The 20804-nt window shown below is 43.3% G+C and overlaps 1 protein-coding gene across 5 annotated transcripts in view; it reads right to left on the bottom strand.

Annotated features, from left to right (window-relative positions):
* NRP2 (neuropilin 2) overlaps nucleotides 1–20804 on the bottom strand; it is a 121938-nt gene that overhangs the window by 78189 nt on the left and 22945 nt on the right. For all 5 annotated transcript variants that reach the window (XM_037912001.2, XM_037912000.2, XM_037912002.2 and 2 more), the window contains exon 3: nucleotides 2947–3128. In XM_037912001.2, coding sequence (XP_037767929.1) covers nucleotides 2947–3128 — 182 coding nt within the window. The remainder of the gene's footprint in view (nucleotides 1–2946; nucleotides 3129–20804) is intronic.

Here is a 20804-nt window from a genome sequence, read left to right as displayed (position 1 = left end):
ATTCTTCTTCCATTTTTAATAATAAAAAGGAGCTTTGAAAACTTTACCAGGTAGTAAACATGGGATGTACCTGGCAGCAGAGTTTCCTTGGTATGAGGGGGTGTCATGGGGCCAAACTTTTCAAAAGCGTAATGATTCTGGGGGCCAAACTTGAGACACCCTTAATGAGGCCTGATTTTCACAGGATAGGTCTGCTCAGTATTTTCTGAAATGCAGGCCCTGTTACGCTGCATCGCTTGCATTGCGTGCTCAAACTCATTAGGCATGTTTGAAAATTGTGACCTGGATGTCATCTTTTGGGGTGCCGCAGCAAAACTGACCAATACAACACCAGGGGACTTAACCATTAGGAAGCAGCTGTTTATATGCCCAGTGCCTCTCTTAATTGTGTGTGTGTGTGTGTGTCACTGACATGGAGTATCTTAATTGGATGCCCTTTAAAGCCAGTGAAACTTCACCGGATAAGCACCAGTTCTGACTGACCCTTAGCACTGATCCATGCCCTATCTGTTTGTCTACTAACAAAAGGCAGGATTTGTTTACCCCACAGATCTGAGGCCAGAGACCCTCCTACCCCTGAAGATGGTTTCAGGGGACACTGTTCTCTCTAGGTGGGCTTTGTGCACTCTGAGATTGCGTAAACAACTGGCTTCAGTGCCTCCCACTCTCCAGGAACTGAAACCTTGCTTATGTTTTGAATTTTGTCTAGAGTGGTTTCAAGCCAAGAGCCCTCTTCAGGGAGGACAGTGAGCATTTTAACACCACTCAGTACCAACAAGGAGGCCTGTACTTGATGAAGTCCCAGCCCAAGGCCTTCTACCTGAAGGGAAGTATATTTGTCTAGGGAATCCAAGCTAAGGGACAGGAAATGAGAAGACTCAGCTCCTGCCTTCCTCCTGCTCCTTCTGCCTCTCTGACGCAGCCCCTACTTCCTCTCCCTCTGATGGTCTTTTCCCATGACGTTAGCCCCTTCCTGGTTCATACTCAATGGACAGAGCGCTTCTCACTCCCTGCCAGCGGCCTCTCGGCACAGCACCACTGCCTGGTTCTGTCAGCTCAGCCTCATCCTGGCCACTGCTGCATACTGGACTACTCCCGGTCCTACTGCTTCATGACATAAAAGTCAGGGTATGGGACTGACCGCAAGGGCAAGTGGGACAAGGCACACAGGAAGGACTGGGATAGGACCAAGGGTTACGGGTAGGAAGAGGCAAGACAGCCCTGTTTGAGTCAACTATCTTCCCTCCTGAACAAAGACTCATCCTGATCCCTGCCTCAGCGTCCACTATTCCCTCAGCAAATCCCACGAAAACAGCCAGTCCTGATAGGTTAACTAACCCCTTCAGGATTAGTCAATGTTCTAACCATTAAGTGAAACAATAATGTCATGACCTGGCTGGTGTGTATGTGCACCACTGCCCTCCACTGGATGGAAAAAGAACTGCTCAACTGTGTGCCAGAGGCTTTACATGGCCACCACCTCATAACAATTCTCCATTTTAACAAGTCACCCCAGGAACAGATAGATACACTGATGGATTTTTTTAATCCACCCCCCCTCCCCTTCTAAATTAAAGTTAGGAAGTCCTGTTTCATTTGTATTCCCATCCCCGGTCAGCCAGTCATCAGCACCCGAGTCTGTATGTGGGTATGTCTCTGTGTATTTACAAGCATCTGTCTCTAAATAATATATAACTGTGCTCAAAACCACTAAATACTTATGTGGTTGTATGAAGATTCTGGAAAAGAAACAAACAAAGCTGTGCCTATTTTTGATTCTCCAGTATATTCATGTATTCGTTTCATATTCTGCCGATGACGTGACAGTCGTGTGTTTTCTTCCAGTACTCTAGCAATGGAATGTGGGCATGGGGCCTGGTCCTATGACAGATAGCTTCGGGTATCCTTGTGCAAAACATACTTATGCCCCTCATGTGCACACAAGCTCTCTCGCTCTCTCTCAAGGCTACTGTACACTAGAAGCGGTGCAGCTGCACCAATGCTTTATGCCGATGGGAGAGCGCTCTCCCGTCGACGTAATAAAGCCATCTCCATGAGAGGCGGTAGCTATGTCCATGGGAGAAGCTCTCCCGCCAACTTAGTGCTGTCCACACAGGCGCTTAGGTCAGTGTAACTTCCATCGCTTGGGGGAAGGTGGGGGGGAGATGTTATTCACACTCCTGAGTGACATATGTTATACCGACATAAGAGGAAGTATGTACAACCCCTCAATCTCTCCTCTCTCTCACACACACACGCGTGCACGCACACAAACACAGAGTTTCATATTTTCTTGAGACTACGTGTTCTCATGCATACAGTTCTGACAAATATTTAGACAGAGATGATATAAAAAGGCCTTTTGAGTAGCTTTTACTTTCTTCCAGAATAGTTTTGTATAAAGCAGAATTATGAATAGTTCCTGTTATACTGAACTCAACAGCTGCCTGTCTGACTCCCTTACTGACACTGCAGGCAGCAGCCCCTTTAAACGAGCAGTCCACCCGTTACAAAAACCCTTGCCTTCCAGAAAGAGGAAACAGAGTCATTGATCAGTGCTTAAGTTGTATATCCACAGGAGCTTTACAGAGTTCTAAAGGAGGGACAATCTTCACCTTAGCGTTGACTTAACAAGCGCTTACATGCCATGAAGAAAAGATAGAGTGTTTGTAGTTCTGGAATGCAAGAGAATTTAATGAGGAAACCTGCTTTTCATGCCAAGATACGAATCAAAAAGCACTATAACGCACCACTAAAATCTTTACCTTCTTGGAAATATGATGAAACAGACTTGCCAAAAAAATAAAACCCTTTGTACTGAGCACATGCTAAAAACCCTACTGAAAAAGTGGCCCACAGGATTTGCTCTGTGATGATCCCAATGTCAACTGCTGGGAAGATAGGTGCTGTAGGACTGCCAATCCAAAGTCTGCCTTTGACACTGACCTGTCTTGTAGATCTCATAGCGCAAAGAAAAGCCAGCGCCTTGCCGTGCATAATCAGAGGTGAACTTAATGTAGAGAGAGGAGCCTGAGGAGATGATGGTTGGAGGAGCGATGTTCCCACAGTGTTTGCCCAGCAGGTCTGCCGACTCGCTGTCGCCGTCCCGTATCTCGATAAAGTCATATCTGTCCGAGGGAGTGGGAAGGGAGACAGAAGAGACATATGACAAACAGGTTGATGTTACAGAATGTATGGCACAAACACAATGAGTCCTTCTTCCCACCTTATATGTGCCTACATTCTTCACAGAAGCATCTGCCTGGCTGTTTGCTTTGACCATGTCACCCCCTTGTTTGCATCTCTCCATTTCCACTGCAGTAAGCACAAGCTACTTGTCTTCACCTTTCAGACCCTGTATGGCTTACGCCTGTCCTACCTAGGATCTCTAATCCACTAGACAGATGTAAACTCTTACCTCCACTCTGCCTACGTCACCCTTGATTGCCAATTTGCCAAATTTTCAGACAAGCGGTCATCATGCAGTCTCCCATGCTACCACCTATGCAAAGGAGAAGCTCCCTATAAAAATCTTCCAGGCCACTATCCTCCTTTACATCTCTTCTTAAAAGGCACTGTCCCACGATGCCTAAAAAACACTTGACAGTTCTTAGACAGCTGGTGTGCTGTGATCACTGCTTATTCCACTGTTCATAATGGCCTCACTGCTTCCTTGTGCTCTCCCATCAGTTTGCGGTATCCACCTGTTGTCTTTCATCTTAAATGTTGCGGCATGGGTCATCTCTTTGTTATAGTCTGTACAGGCCCTGGCACAATGGGGCTGCGGCCTCTAGGTGCTACCCACAATACAAATAATAAACAATATTAATTATAACAAACACCTCCCTCTACTGAAACTTTGCTCCTAGACCTACCTCCCATTCCATAACTAGCTTGTGTGTTTCCTTTCCCTCAGTTCCTTCCCTTGATCTCTCTGGTAAGTTGTATTATTTGTTATTTATATTCAGCTCTCAGATATTGCTCTCTGTCCAAAGGATCATTCACTCTCCAAGCACTCCTGCACAATAGGTACGATACTATCATTATCCCCATTTCACACTTGCCAAAGAGGTAAAGATGGGATTTTCAAATGCACCTAAGTGATTTAGGAGCACAAATCCCAAGGGATTTAACAATCCCTCCCTAGATGACTTGCCCAAGGGCACACAGGAGGGCAGTGGCAGAGACGGGAATAAAACACTCTTAACCCCCCAGACCCATGCTCATTCCTCTAGACTACTTGGTAAGAGTTTCCATTCTAACACTCTCTATACACAGTTTTCCATACCTCTCACTTCGATTGACTTAAGTGGATTATCTCATTATCCATATGATCATCAAGTAGGGGTGGAGGTATCATATCTTGTGCCTAACCCTGAAGTCTTAACACGCATCCCCTATTGGCTTCCAAGGAAGTTCATGTAACAATATAAAGATTAGTTAACACACACACACCCCATCAGCTCAGTCCACGGAAGGCAGAGATGGGCCCAAGACAAAACTCCAGATCCAAACACCCTCAGAACTTGGGCAATTCGGGTCCATATCCAGAAGCAGATCCTCAACTGACGTCAACAGATCTATGTCCGTTTACACCAGCTTAGGATCTGACCCCCTAAATTTAGTAGTCGAAGGCCATCTATAACAACATAGATAACAATGGCTGAACAACACATCTTGTCATTGTATTCATCTTTTATCATCAGAAGGGACTTCCTAGTGCTCTCTGTTTGATTTCATTCAGAATGTTTACCTCCCTGTATTAATGAAACAGAATGTCCCAAGGCCACTGATTGAATAATATGCTACCTCTTTAAATTGATCCAAATAAAGGGTGGAATTTGGGTTATTTTTACCACAGATTATTTCTTTCTTTAGATTTTGATCAAATTAAATAGAAGCTCTAATTAACCAGTGATTGATTGAAGTAACTGGAAGGAAATATATATATATATATATATATATATATATATGTTGATTTACTACACACCCATCAAATAGCATGTGGCTGTGCATGTAGAAAAGTTAGACAAGCAGTAATTGATCAAACAACATGGCCGTGTAACCATTTAGTTCAACATATATATCATACCAAATGTGACATTATAACAAATAGAGGCAGGGTGGCCTAGTGAACAGAGCTCTGCCCTAGGACTCAGGTTCTATTCATGGCTCTGCCTCTGGCCTGCCAGGTGATGTCACTGCCCTGTGCCTCAGTTTCCCCGTCTGTAAATCCAGGATAATTATCTTTGTAAAGCGCTTTGAGAACTATGGATGAAAAGTGCTAGATAAGGGCTGGGTATTATTATTATTTCTCTACCAACTCCTCCTAAAGCACTCGGTGAAACCCTAAATGCAAATACTGGGGAACCAATTGCAATTTTATGCCTAAATTAAGCACCTGCAGCCTATATTTTGGTGCTGTTTGGCTACAGATGCCCAAATTCCATTTGACATGCCTAACTGGACATTTGTAATCCCAGATGAGGCATTTGGACGCTCAGTGTGGGTGCCAAAGTTTGGAAACCGCACTCTGTAATTCACATAATCATTATCAGGCGCACACACTGCTGAGAGAAGTGACATAAAAGTGACTGCTGATAACAAGGTCTAATTAATCACATACAGAACCTTGCTGTGATCAGCACTTGAGCAGACACCATGCAAAGTATCTCTCTCTATATATATAGAAAGAGAGAGAAATGAAACCCCCAAGGCTATTAGAGATGGGCCCAAGTCACAGAATTCAGATCTACCGACAGATTTCAAATCATCCGAAGCTTAATGGTGTTGGATCCTTACCAGCGTGCCAAGACCACTCTGTCTATTATGCTGACCAATATAATCTTATTGTTTCTTTGCATTCCGCTGTCTGTATCCACCTGTCTTTCCTGTCTTACACTTACATTGTAAGCTTTTGGGGGCAGGGACTGTATCTCTGTTCAGTGTTTGTACACAGCCTGGCACAATGGAGTCCTGGTCCATGACTAGGGCTCTTAGGCACTACAAATAAATAATAATTCTGGTTTTAGTTTGGCCCATTAGAGAGATAAAAGCCCACTGTGAAATTCTGATCTGAATCTAAAACTCCCAGTGAACCCTTTGGCGTGTTCATCTTGCCGCATGTCTAGTGGCAGGGTAGTACTGGTATCTCTGTATGGCAGATAAATAGTTTTTACATGAACATCATGCAATCTTTACACACTTTCTCTCTCCTTTCTGTGTTTAGTCTCTGACCAGCCTACCATTATTTACAGAAAACTACCCATCTTTCTTTCTCTGTTTATTTGCTTAGCATCAACCTGTTAAAACAACATGCTAGGCATCTCCTCCTCCAAGGGGACAGGAGAGTGCAGAAATGTTACACGCTGCCACGCTTCTTACTTTCCACTTCGTCACAAGATCCTCTATTTGGAAACTGAGGGTTGAAAGAAGTAGCAGCTTGTTGGACACAGAAGGATTCTCATGTGACTCATTCCTGTCCTGCAAGACACACATACATCATTAAGCCACAACCCCAGAACTAAATGTGCTGCTCAGAAAGGACGGCAGTCCGAATAGGCCAGGTCTCACTCCTTTCAAGGAGTTAATCAGGCTGGACTCCAACTGAAAAATGCCTGAAGCTAAAGTGCTATCTATACTGGGCCAGGCACTGAGTTAGCAGTAACTAGCCAGCCTATAATTTGGTGACAAACACAATTTGGCTGCCCAGCATGAAAGAAACCAAATCACATTTAAAGCCTCCTTTTAAAAGAGTGATCTACCAAAGGAAGAGCATTCATGGGGCTAGATCCTCAGCTGGTGTATGGAGCCACACTGATTTACACCAGCTGAGGATCTGGCCTCACATGGGATATCTAAAGCAGCTTCCATTAGTGCATTAAGCAACATGATTAACATCTGTCACATGCGGTTTGTTCTCTCTCTCATCCTCTCCTCAGGGGAAAAATTGTGTGGGCAGAGCAGTGCTTTGTTTTGGTAGGGTTTTGTTTCTCTGTTTGTTTCACCCAGAGCTCAACAAACAGAGGAGACCTTTTTTTTTTCTAGTGAATATCTACTCGAATTCAAAAGACTTTTTTTTTTTCTAAAAAGAACAGGAGTACTTGTGGCAACTTAGAGACTAACCAATTTATTTGAGCATAAGCTTTCGTGAGCTACAGCTCGCTTCTAAGGTGCCACAAGTACTTCTTTTCTTTTTGCGAATACCGACTAACACGGCTGTTACTCTGAAACCTTTTTTTTCTAACCACCTTTGCAGCCCTTTCACATTCAGTGAACATCTGTGTGCTCCCGAGTTAACGAGCATGAATTCTTGAATATTCATAAAAAGTGGATTTCAAATTGTACATTTGATTGTAAAATTTGCCGTTGGTGCTGAATAGTTTAGTTTACATACCCGAAAGTCAAATCACATTGTTTCCGTCCTCTTGTTTACATAACTCAACAGCACAGCAGGGATTTTGAGTTCATGCTGTCTCCATGACATAAATCAACCAATCAGTATCCAGAAGAAAAGATACATGACTTACAAAATCAACCAACACATTATGAAATGACAAGATCTATAACATCCTGTAGCCCAAGAATTAGTGAATAATTTCAAAAAACAAATAAAACTTGTGAATTTTGCAATCTGCTCAAAGACAATTTGCAAATAGGAAAAAAAGGCTAAATTCATCTAATGCGTTATTCATTGGGAAATAATTGCTCCTCTCTACATTAAAACATTTGGCCTCATCCAAGCACCTAAAGAGGAGTTTTCTCCTCATGAAACTAATCCTTAATAAATCAAATCTTACAACCAACTAAATAAGTCTGCAGGAGGTCGAGAGATCGTTTTTGCCAAATGTGGAATTAATACAAACACATAAGGGATTTTTGTTGTTGTTGTTAAAAATCTTGGCCCAAACCCTGCAGTCCTTACTCAGGCAAAATTCTCATTATGTTTTTACAGTACTGATAAACAGATCTGCAAAGTGGGAGAGTATTCACACCAGGATATTACTTCTGCCAGAATGCACTATAAGAGCATTTGCTTTCTTTACTAGTTAAACTTCATGCTTGATTCCTTAAAAGTAAAAGAGCAAATATGTTCATTCCAAGAATTCACATCCTAAATTGAGACTCCAGGCTAACTTCCGCAGTGGAGACTGCTCATTTTCTTTCACACTTAGGCTCTGCCCACACACTCGCCCAAGCTCAAGCATGTTGTTAAATGTAGTTCTGTTATGGTGGGGTCACTGGCCAAACCATGTTAAAATCTGGTTTTGTTAGAACTTTGTTTATGTTGAGTTTAAACACAATTTCCAGACTTGGTTCCTTTTCCAGTGTGTTGGGGGCGGGGGGAACCCTTTGGATGTTTTCTGCACTTACAGTTTCATTTCCAGACGGTTATGGAACAGCTCATTGCTGGGTGGAGCAGCGAAATGGCATGATGGCATCTGAACTATCCCAGCCAATCACAAGTCAGCTGGTTTTCATTCATAGGCAATACTATAATTCCATTGGTTAAGTAAACATAGCCCAACACAAGGCACAGTTTTACTGGTTAGCTGAACTCCTAAGTCATATCTGAACAGAGGACACTACTGTCAAATACCATAGCCAATTCCTATTCCAAGCCCCAACAAGACAGCGATGCAAACGGTTGGCCCAGCAGTCAACACCCATTAGAATAAAACGTGGTCAAGGGATTACATATGTTTTCTTACATGGATGCAGACCACAGTCTACACCAATGGAACAAATACTGGCAACAGCAGCTTCAGGAGGAAGGGGGGTTATTGGACTTGAAACAGTTTCAAACACAGGGTTGTGTTTATTCTCAGCATTGTACACACATCACTGGGTGTTTTGTGAAGCAGGGAGTGAAAGTCGAAGTGCTTCTGCCTACGTAGGCAATGGTGGGAGAGAGCAGAGAGAGGGGGGAATACACTCTTAGCTACTCTTCTTGAAATTGTTTAACAAAGTGAGCCAGAAAACATCTATCACTTATGGTGTTGCAATTTATTAAAGATTCTTTCTTAACAGAAAGTGACCTTGCTTTACCAGTGTTAAGAGAGTTTTTATAATTCAGTATAAGGCCTTTTAATGTCTCTGCTACTCACTCTCCTTCTTTCTTTTTTCCTATTGCCAGCCCTGTCTATTGCTCAGTATCTTGCTGCTCTGGGTCTTCTCCAGTTTGCAAGCAGCTTTGGTGTTAGCCCTTAGAATGCTGAAAGCCAGGTCTGTTTTTGCAGGCATTAGTACTGTAGTATTGTAAGGTTACACTGGCAACCAGTTCATACGTTGGAGTGAATCCAGCTTGCCTCGCTCACAAGAGGAGTCTCAGTGGAATCAGCGTGTGACTATCACAAACCAACCAAGGTCCTGCTGCCGCAGTTTGCACCTCAGTTCTTTCTTGCAGCTTGGCCCCCAAATGGCACCCAGACAGGCGAAGAGCTATGCTTCTCCTCGGGACGTAGCTACACCAGTGCTTCCTCCTCACAGTCGATCTGAGCCAACATACACCTCCACCCTTGCCTGGTCCCAGGAAGATACAAAGTCCAGAAACATCAATATACACCTAGCAAGAATGTAACCGGATACCTCTGGGCTCTCCACCAGACTCACTCTGCAGCTACCCTGCTGAGCAACACAGCCAAAAGTGCAGAGCCCAAATTCATGTTGCTCAGTGCAAGATTAGGGATCAACAAACCTACTGTTAACCACATCCTCCTAGCTGCGGAGGCCAGCCGTCATCCAAACCGTGATAAAATAACACTGCAGGGACATGTAAGCAAGTGGTAGCAGGAGGAGGAGGAGGGGATGCAGTCGGTGGGAATGGAAGGCAGAGCTTAAAGCAGGACAGAGAAAAACCTTCACGACTTCCCAGCATAACCCCAGTGCCTACCATGAAAACCTGAAAATTAGCTAGTTTCCCAACTGCAATGGTCACATGCAAAACTTTAGCTCGGATGGTATTTTCCCTACATTTTTTACTTTCACCTTTTTAAAATGGAGAGATATTAGATAAAACCGACCCTATTTGCAGTCTATCTCATGAAGCCACGTTTGTGATCTAGAGATGGGAACTAGCTGTGAAGTTATAATCTCAACTTTCCTCACATTTTATTATTAGTTTTATTTATAGTAGAAGCATTTCCATGGTGCTCGTGACTGCAATATCTCAGCACCTGGCAAACATTAATGAATGTATCCTCAGAAGACCCTGGGAGGTAGGAAAGTTGAGAGGATTGGTGACTTGCCCAAGGTCACACAGGAAGTTTGCAGTGGAGCCAGGAATAGGATCCAGACTTGATTAAACAGATTATATTATATTAGACTAGTCTAGGATACACAGACAGACCAACAGAAAGACAGACAAATAGATACTTAAATTAAATCCAAACATTCCCAAATTTGGGAATGGTCAATGCTGATTTGGGCCTCCCAGCCCGGCACTCACTCCTTTGTCCTGTTTAGCACAGCATGTCCTACTGTAACTGCTCATAATAGGAAGAAATTGGAGGGTGTGTGTGTGTGAATCACTATTATATTGCAAATTCTCACCTGAAAGGGCTAATATACTGCCAGCTAGTGCAGGTATATTGGAAGACTGCTTAGCCAGAACTTTTGCCAACCAATCTAATTGTCTCTTTCACAATATCCCTTTTATAAAATCCTCTGAAAGTTGTGGGTGGTTTTTAAAGGTGCTTTAAGAATATCCTATTTCATGGTGATGATGTCACAGCTGAGAATCAATAGTTTTATTAAAGATGATTACGGAACAGCTCAGCATTAGGTGGGGAAAGAGGTAAGTGAACCACCAGCTCAGTCTAACACTGATGTTTTGTGGCAGACACAATTAATGTCAACTGCATGCTCTGTCAGTTGCTCTGATTGTACTTTTCCATAAACCGCCTTCAAATCAAACAGAGCATTTTGGAAGCGTGAGAAAAGTCCCCAGTGACTTTTATAGAATCTTAAGCAATAGTAGCATACAAATAACACAAGTCAAACTGTTGCAAAAAGTGCAGGAGATTTTTAAATGGCATATTTTATGGTCATGATGTCAGAGGCATGAAAGCAATCTTTCTGATGGCATCATAGCAAAGAACTTATATTTGCTGCCGGTGGCATTTTATCTGTAGCCATTAATTATAAATAGGGCAGATGGATTTGGCTTACATTGGTTTAACATGGGTGTAATTCATCAATTTATGTGGAGTCACTCCTAATTTACATGGGTCTGAGAGCAGAACCAGGCCTGATGTGTATCGGTATTTGTATCTATAAATGGGTGTGTAGACATAAAAGGTGTGATTCTAGTCTGCGGCTTGTATACTCATTCATGCAGTGCAAAATGGGCACAGAATGCTACTAATTCAGAATGGTAGTGTTTTGTGCCCACTTTGCTCTCATTGCAGGGCAGCGGAGTAGCAAAGCCCAAAGGGCCAGATCCTCATCTCATGTGCAAATCAGAAGTGACTTCACTGGAGTCAGTGAAGTTACAGTGGTTTAAAACTGGTGTAAGTAAGAGGAGAATCAGGCCTCGCGTTGTGTGGCATGTATGTGGTCTTATGGGGCTTTATGAACAAACAATTCTTCCACTCTGTTTTGGGTTATTCTTTCAGCTCTTCCTAACCTAAATGACCAGAACTTCTGAGAAGAGAGAAAAACTACCATCCAGTTCAGGCAGTAGGAAGAGAAAGAATAACCCAAAACAGACTGGAAGACTGCTTCCAAAATGCCTCAAAGACAAAAATAAATAAATAAATAAATAAATAAATGGAAGCCACAAATAACATCTATTTATCATCTTTGTCTTTTTCGCTGCCATGATAGCAGTGCCAATGTAGAGATTCTACCAGCAGTTACTGTACATTACGTGAAAACCAACCAAATATATCTTGCAGAAAGGAGAATCAAAGATTTTTAAAACTGCTTCTTTGGCAAGTTTAGCCTCAGATGAGAATTTAGTTCCTGCCTCCCATTCACTGCCCCTCGCCAAAATGAACTCTGATTACTTCCCCCACATTTGTTACCATCCCTTCTTCAGGCTACATTCCTGTGGCAGATCTCAGCCGAGAGAAGTGTTGGAGGAGAGAAGAGCTCGCATCTGGGACATATCTGGAAAACTGTTCATTATAGAAGAAAATAAGATGTGCTAATGTGCACGTTAGGGGTTTTCTGCAGGCTGTTATTCAGGAGTTACACGTGGCTGTTTAATTTTATTTCTGTCTCTAAAGCCATCTCTATAAATTCCTCACCTTGCTATCTTTAGCTTCGGGGCCCTTTTGTTGCAAGAAGTCTTTAGTATTCCAAAAAAAAAAAAAAAAAAAGAAAATCAGAATGAAAACAGGAATAAAACGGATTAAATACTTCAAGGATCACCCCCAGCTTCCACACTGTTCTACTTTGTTAATACTGTAATAGAATTGAAACAACTCAAAGCCCATCCTGTCACACAGACACTTGAGAAACTCCATTTGCACCTCCCTGCTTCTGCTATAATCCATTTGTGGAGAAAATTGGACTTTGTTTTCTATTTCATTTTACTGTCACCACTCACTGGCGCTTGCTCACTAGCAGAAGAAATATAATAAATAAGAGATAATAATAAGTAGCAGAAGGTTCACCGAAGAAAAGTACAAGGCAGAAACTCAGTGACAGACCAAGTTGGTGTCATATCACATCCACAGACCTGGGCCAGATTCCTCACCTAGGACCGATGGAATCGTTCACAGTCAGAGTCAGGTGGGAAGTTTGTAGCTCCGGCCCACTACTACCTAGAACCCATTCACACTGTGCTGCTTACTGCATGGGCTTTTGTTTGTTTCACTCTTGGAATAAATATAGCACCAGCCACATTAACCTAAAACTATGGGAACCCAAAAATGATCAGCCCACCCTAATCCTCCTAGCAGTTTGTTTCCCACCTTCCCCGTAATAGTCCTGTCCTTAATGATGGTATGGGAAGGTCTTCCAATGGCTGGTCTGCTAACCCAACTTCTTTTGCTCAGCAGTTTCTCACTCTCCTCTAGTTTACATTCTGGCTCCTTTTCTGTCAGATGAATTATGAAGACATTGCTCAGTTTAAAGGCAACCCTGTCACAGTAAGATCTACTCTTTCTTCCTCCTTCTTAGGGGCTGGACCGGTTGTGCAATTGACCATGTCTATACATTAGGAAAGCCACTTACTGTATTCCACCATACCCTAAAGCACCATCATGTATCTGATAATTTGCATATAAACCTGAACATCCCAGCCACTTAGGTACAGTGCAATGCAGGGACGGGTGACTCGGATGCTAAAAGCATCCTGACTTGTCTGGTAAATAGCCTGCAGTTTGGCCTGGCTAGAATACAATTTTCAAATGTTAATTCTGCACACCAGCTAGAAATACAGGCCATTCACCAGAAAGCAGGTAAGAACACTGGGGATCTGTATCACTAGAGAAGAGGTTGGATGTGGATAGGATCTGCAGTGGGGAGAAAGCGTGTCCCTTCTCAAAAGTCCTACAGTAGAAAGTACATCTCCTGTGCCTGTTGAAATCCATCCTTAGCCGAATGGCCGAAACTGCAGCTTCCTCAAAGGTTGTGTCTGCACTGGAAATGTTCTCGCCCATTATTCCCAATGGTCAGTGCTCCACAGACACTAGCACCAGGCCAAGAACGAGTGCAGACTAGAGACAAGCATTTATACTGCCGGGTCACATACCACATGAATACAGCATCTGCTGCTAGCATCGTGAAGCACGATGAGTGATAAAACAGTCTAATGGAAGCAAGGCCCGAGACTTGGGGAAAAGCAGAAGGAGCAGTGGGTGAGAATGTGAAGTGGATCGATATATTTCCTCTTATTGAGGGATGATTTGGAGGTAGGGTGACTATAATCTATCAATCCAGGCAACCGAAATCTCCCTGTTCCCCACACAAACAATGCCCTGCTACTTCTTTGTTCGGAGATATTTATTTCCTTTACTATTAAAACAATCCTTTGTTTCACTCTCTCACTCAGTCTCCCCCAGCGTGTCTGTTTTGCCCTGACAACTCAGCCAGGGAGAGTTACACGCCTTTCTCACCCTCCAAGGCTTTGGTTCAGCTCCATTGACACTAAAGGCAAGAGAATTCTCTGTGTGTGTGTGAGGAATCAATTACTTCCTCTGACACTCTATTATGATAGCGCTCACATCTACAGATTCCAGATGAAAAGGGAGAAGAAGGAGGGGGCATCGGAGGTCCCGGGTATCCCAAGCTGCCATACTTAAGAGACAGAAAGATGTCTCACTCCTTGACTACCTGCCCGAAACCAGAAGGCGCATGGCAGGAAAATCAGAGAAAACAATGATCACAAAGGAAATCTTAAGAAATCAAATGGAGCAAAATAACTTTAAGCAAGCTACAGCAAACACAGGATACTGGTGGGTTCTTGTCCCTGTAATAATCATGTGACACAGAGGCGTGCTGATAAGGGACCAGTATTTATTTCCTGCTGATAGCCACCTGCCACAGGTCAAGATTACCAAAGATTAACACCCTTGTCAAATCTCAGGGCCAGTATCCCAACTCCTGGGGCTACTGTTATATCTTCCCCTTTTATTTTACTAAAAATGGAAATAAAACATTGCATTAGCATGCACAAATCAAACAGCAGTCCTAGGAAAGAAGTCAGGGCAGATGCCCTGAACTCCCTGACATTTTAGCTCTCATTGGATGTCTGTCAATAACTACTTGCTCTGAATCCCACTGAATTTCTGGTGCATTGGCCACTTCTTGTTCTCATGGAAGTTCCTCCTACAATGTCCTGTGTGAGCACTAAGGACGGTCTGCGAACAACCATCTGTGTTTGCTGCGGGTGATGTTTCTCACTATCAATGCCTGTGCTCCTTGTGTTAGCAAAGGAGAATTCTGAATGTCCTCAAGAAAGAGTCACTCTCTTCCTTGGTTTTATTTTGGGATCTTCTGTTCCTCCTGTAGGACTGACCCTCAGTGGCAACTGTAGCATGTAATCCTGTCCCACTTGCAAGAGGGGTCACTCTCTAGCATCCTTGATACAGGATCTTGTTCTGATAGTTTCCCCACTACTTCAAGATTAATTGGCTTTGGCTCAAGAAGCTTATTAGATACTGGCAACCTTCATCTCTGAATTGTTTTTTCTATTAAAAAATAAAAGACCCGAGTTGCAATAGTCTAACAACGCTCTGTGTGGATCCCATGAATCTCCCACGGCTTCTCTCTTTAAAGAAAAAAAATCAAGTTCTTTGCTATTTGTAATGATTTTTCTCCTAACCAGCATAGTGAGGGTCTGACACAGAGTGCTCGCACTGATATGTCAGTGTGGCTAAAATGAGCTAGTTATGAACTGTAGGCCATACCTGTTATTAGCCCATCTGAAATTGCATAGCAAACAAACTGATTTACACTCAGTGTGTTATTACATTGCTACTTGATGTGTTGTGCAACAGCTGCATTTCAAATAAATTTTGAGTGCTAGTCTCCTAGTAAGAGATAATCTCTCTCATTTAATTCAAATAGATCAGTGCCAACCTTGGAGAATAAAAAAATCTCCTGTGGTTCCAGTGACGCTTTTGCATTCTGCTGCCTCTGTTTATTGCAGATTTCACACTTGATGGTGAAACTCCTGTCTGGTCAGAAGAGGACTTCTTGGCCTCTGTTCTTAGATGAGCAGTGTGCCTGGTGCTTAGCATTCTGACCTGATGCTGTGTGTTATTATGACATGGTATCCTTTGTACAGAATTCCCTCATCTGCAGGAATTCCACCTCTCCTTATGCTTGGAGCAGGCTATGAGTTAAATATTGTCTCCTATTTTACAGGTGAGGAAACTGAAGCACCCTACATAATTTGCCCCAGGTCACACAGTAAGCCAAAGATGGAGGCAGCAGGCAGGAATAGAATCCAGATCTCCTAACTCCCAGTTCTGGATGTTAACTGCAGGCCCCTCCTTTCTCCCATACATAAATAAATGTCTGGATAACATGAATTAAGAAACTACATGCAGCAAAGGTCGTTGGAATCTCATTAAAGGACAGATCCTTTAAAAGTCAGTGGAAAGGCTTATACTGATAGCTGGAGGCTTTGTATCAGGCCCTTAAAGAATAAATTTTTAAACAAATGGCACCTTTCATACAGCCTCAAAGTTCTCTACAAGTAATAATTCACTAATCCTCATAACAATCCTCTGACATGTGTCAGCATTATTATCCCCATTTTGGAAAAGGAGGAACTGATAGAAAAAGAAGAGACAAGTGACATTCTCAAGGCTACACGGCAAGTCTGGAGCATTGCCATCGACAGAACCCAGGCACGCTGACTCACAGTCACTAGTATTTCACTTCTTGTGGTTATTGTCCATTTGTTTTAATGAGATTGCTTCATTACTTTTACATTGGATTTTCATTAAGTGTGGTCAATACAGGATACAAGAGGAAATACAGAAGAAATACCGTCGGGCTAGAGCTAGTGTGACTTGAAGCACATGCCTGGGTCGGGCAGCAGGAATCCCCCTTATCGCTCCATTGGGCTGTCTGGATCTTGGGTCCAGGTGCACAGGAGTAAGCAGGGCTATTCATTTGCCTACTCCCTCTCTGCAAGAGGTGAACAGGGCCTTGGCTCTGTCCCCTTCCTCTGAGCCAGTGCAGGGTGAGTAGTAATTTATTGAGGAGATAGGCTAGCAATAAATCACTACCCCCAGGTGCCAGGATGACACAGGAGACGAGCGGTGACTCAGAAGTATGGCTGTGAGGCCCATAGGGGCAGTGTCTAAAGCCACAATCTGGCCCTTAATTTCTAACAATTCCAACAGGGATACAACATACAGAACCAAATCCTGACCTTTTTGTGCCCAGCAGGCTCGGTAAAACAGTGTGGTGGGATAAACCATAGCAACACTTCTTCTGCCTCATCAGTGTCTGAAGAATTCAAACTACCCTTTAAGAACACAAGCACAAACAGATTCAGAGCTGGCTGCATGCTTCTGTAGACAGTCAACAGGCCACAATAACTCAAAGAGTCAGGTGAGCTGTTCCATTCAATTCAGTGGGTGTTAACTCTGAAGACTAATGGAATGTTTAGATGTCAACATGGTTGACTCATTTGCTGTTGATTGTTCTGGAAAATGCACCACCTATCCAAGGATTATGACTGGGGATTGGGATGGTGACAGAGTTAGGTTACAGTATGCCCCAGTTTAACCACAGATTCCATTGCAGACAGTGCTGATGTCTGAACAGCTCCAGCTCAAAACACTGTTTCTGCCTGTCCAGCCCATAAACCTACAAGCAACCAAATGCCTTCATGAATGTTTCCTCTATGATTTCCCTTCCCTTCATGGTTAAAGCTGAACCCTTCTCATTGTTTCATTCACAGAAGATCCAGTGTGGTCGCTTACTACGTCCCCTCAAAACACATCTCTCTCTAACATTATTCATATATTTCTATTTTCTAGGATTTTCCCAATTCAGAAAGAAATGGCATTGTTTCTAAAATGTTTACTAATGAGCTAATTTTGCTTATTTTTCAAAACATTTACTAATTAGTCACCTATAATTGCTGTCTTGTCTGCTCTTTAACCCCTGCTGATGGAAGGAAGACTTCCTGCAGTGTTATGTTCTTGTGTGAAGGGATCTGGTCAAGGGTGCTGAGCCTAAAATTATAGTTGCCAGCTGTGGTTTGGTATGTGGGCACTCACACCCACTTTGCATTGACTTTCTGCCCTGCTCTCTTCTTGTTAGTATGCAGGATATTAAAATCTACAGGACTCAGACTACTTGCTAAGAGAGCAGAATATTTGTGTTTGCTTATTTCAGTGCCCAGCTTGAGAGAGGCTCATGCAACCACAACAAGACCTTGCAGGCTAACTAGACTCTGGCTTGATGTGTCTAATGGGATCCCATCCCACATCATAACACCCATGGCTTCAATGCAACACACGGCAGCATGGTTGTTATCACTGGTGTCTAGTAGCAAGGGAGATGTGTTTTGATTGATCTAGGAGTCATGAGCCCTGGGTTGTACTCTTGGCTCCCTGACTGACGACCTATATGACCGTGGGCAAGACACTTCACCCCTCTTTCCCCTCCCACCCTTTGTGTGTCTTGTCTATTTACAGCATCCACTCTTTGGGGGTGGGACTGTTTCCCCTTCTGTGTTGGCACAGTCTAGCACAATCGTGTCCCGATCTTGGTTGGGAACACTAGGTGCTACTGTAATACAAATAATTAATCAGCAGCAGAGAATTTGGCTATCAGTCAATGCTGCTTACCCTCCTTTGGGGTAACTGATATTTTCCAAGACCAGCAGAGCAGCTTTAAAACAAAATATGAGACATGTGTAAGGTGAGTTAAATTATGGGCAGGTCAGCACCAGACTGGGAGCACTGTTCCTTTAAGTTCTGTTCTCCTCATATCAGGGTAAATGTGCATGAATTCCCCATAGTACTTTCTACCGTACCCTTCTTCTAAAACCAGTTTTCATTCGAGATGAGGCCACTCCTTTGGATCCAAATTCTGGGGAAGGTCCAAACTCGGTGGCTCAGGCTCATCTTTGGTTTTCATTCTGCCAGCTCTCTGAACAGCCACCTCTCTCTCACAAGGACCAAAACTGTCTTGTCTTGTTTGGCATGATACCACCAGAGGGGGCTACAAGTACTCTTGTTGAAGCCAATACTGTATGTGAAATCATCACAGCCAGAGACAGCATGTCCACTGGGTTATTCATAATTCAACTGCATTTCATGTTCAGAAAAAGTTGACAGAAAAAACACGCTGGGCTGTTTTTTATGTATGTATATTTTTAGATAATGCTTTCCTGGTTAAGCCATCATGACTCAAATGAGAGGTTCTTTTGTCTGTCTTGGGAGGAAGACTGTTCCACTATGATGTGAAATGAGTCTGCTTCCACCCTGTTTATACAGAAAAGACTTGGAATTCAAAGGCAGCTCTGCCCAGTCTAATCCTTCAGCACCATTAGTTCAGCAGAGCAGCTGATGGTAGATTTCAGGAGAGAATCTCTGGAAGGGGCTTTTAACAGTCCAGAGAGAAACGTAGCTGGGGAAGGGACTCGTGACTGGAAAAGGTGGCTATAGAATGCAGTGATTCACGCAACACTGAAGCTTCTGAGTTGGATTTTCCAAGCAAACAGCACAGACTGAACAGAGAAATGGCAATTACGAAGGATTGGGTAAAACAGCCACGTGACTGGGAATAATCTTCATTTCTCATCTACAGGAGGCTGGTTCAAGTCTCTCCTGAGATCAAAAATAAAACTTGGCATGTGCACGCAATGCAATGTGACAGAATGGCAACCTTTCACCAAAGCAGCCTGCTCTTTTCAAACTGGACACCGCTTCCCGGTTCAGATAGCAGATACCCAATCCCACTGCATGGGACTGAAGCAGGAGGAAAACGGCAGCTGCACTCGCAGTGCTGAGAGGAAGAAATGGGGAGAAGACGGGCTATTACAATTATTTCCGAATAGTTTGGCCGGTCTTAACCAGAGCTTCTCTCTTTCTCTTTCTCCTTTTGCTCCCGGCTTTACTGCTGCATTACTGCGTCGGAAGGGCAGCACAGACAATGGCCTGTTTTTCCCAGGCTTTATTTTAGAAAGCGCCCACCCTACAAGCATTAAGATCCTGGCTGTGACTAACACACAGGAGAAGAAAATAACAGAAGACGGCCAATTTTCCTTGTTTTGAAGTGCTTTCCAAACTAAGGAGCTTCTTTGGAGCAGGGATGAAGCAGAGAAAGAGAAAGGCCTTCGAGGGCTTCAATTACACCAAATTATTCCTTTCATGATGGGGGAGGGAGAAGGCCCAGTTACTTCCTAATGTGGCTGGACACAGCTTAAAAAAAGAAAAAGAAATATGGGACTGAACAGATGTGCCTCCAAAAAAAAAAAAAAAAAGGGCAAAAGAGAAAACAATTAAAATAATCAGCACTGTGGGAGAAACTTCTTTGCAGTGATCTCAGAAAGCTCACTGACTGAGCCTTACCCAGGAATTAACACATATTTAGTGTCCCTTCTGACACCAATATCCCATTCTGACACCAGCCTTGCACTCCTGTGGAGCAGGAGCAGGCATCCAGGCCCTTGCAGCTCAGAGAAGGTGAAGGAGGAATCAGTGGCGTGGATATATTCCAAAAGTGTAATTTACATTATTTACACGCATGCACCAGTCCTAAAACAGAGATGCAGGCAATCCCCAACTTCAGCATTCTCAGCCCAGCACTGATACCTAGTTCCTAGGGAGCAACTCTGCCTCAAGAATTGTTTCTAACTAGAGACCACTGCAGACAGCGAATTCTCGTGCTGCTCACAGAGCTCCCTCCACCTAGAGCCTTATGCAACCAAAAGTACCAACACCAACCTTTCTTCTAAGACTATAAAATTGCTCACACACTAAGAAAAAGAACTTGGAAAACTAGCTGTAATAGTGACAGCTGGTGGCGCTTGCCACAACTGCATTCTTATCCCCATTTTATAGATGGGAAAACAGGCAAAATGTGGGGCAACAGTTTCGGGGTCAGATTTTCAAGTGCTTAACTCCTGCAGCTGGGGACAGCTTTTCAAAAAGAACTCAGCTCCCACATATACTGCTAAAGAGCCAGATCTCCAAAAGCATTCAGCTTCCAACATGCTCAGTTCTTCTGAAAGCTGGGGCTGCCTGTGGGTGTTAAGCACTTTTGCAATGCTGGCCCTGACTTGGCTAAGGCAACAGAATGAGTCAGTGTCAGAACCAGGACTCTTAACTCCTACTGCCATATCACACTCCCCTCTATATACTAAAAGCTAATATTACCAA

This window comes from Chelonia mydas, chromosome 11 (genome assembly GCF_015237465.2).
Source record: "Chelonia mydas isolate rCheMyd1 chromosome 11, rCheMyd1.pri.v2, whole genome shotgun sequence".
Lineage (NCBI taxonomy): Eukaryota > Metazoa > Chordata > Testudines > Cheloniidae > Chelonia > Chelonia mydas.
Note: the sequence above shows the minus strand (reverse complement) of the source record. Positions and strands in the feature narration are given on the sequence as shown.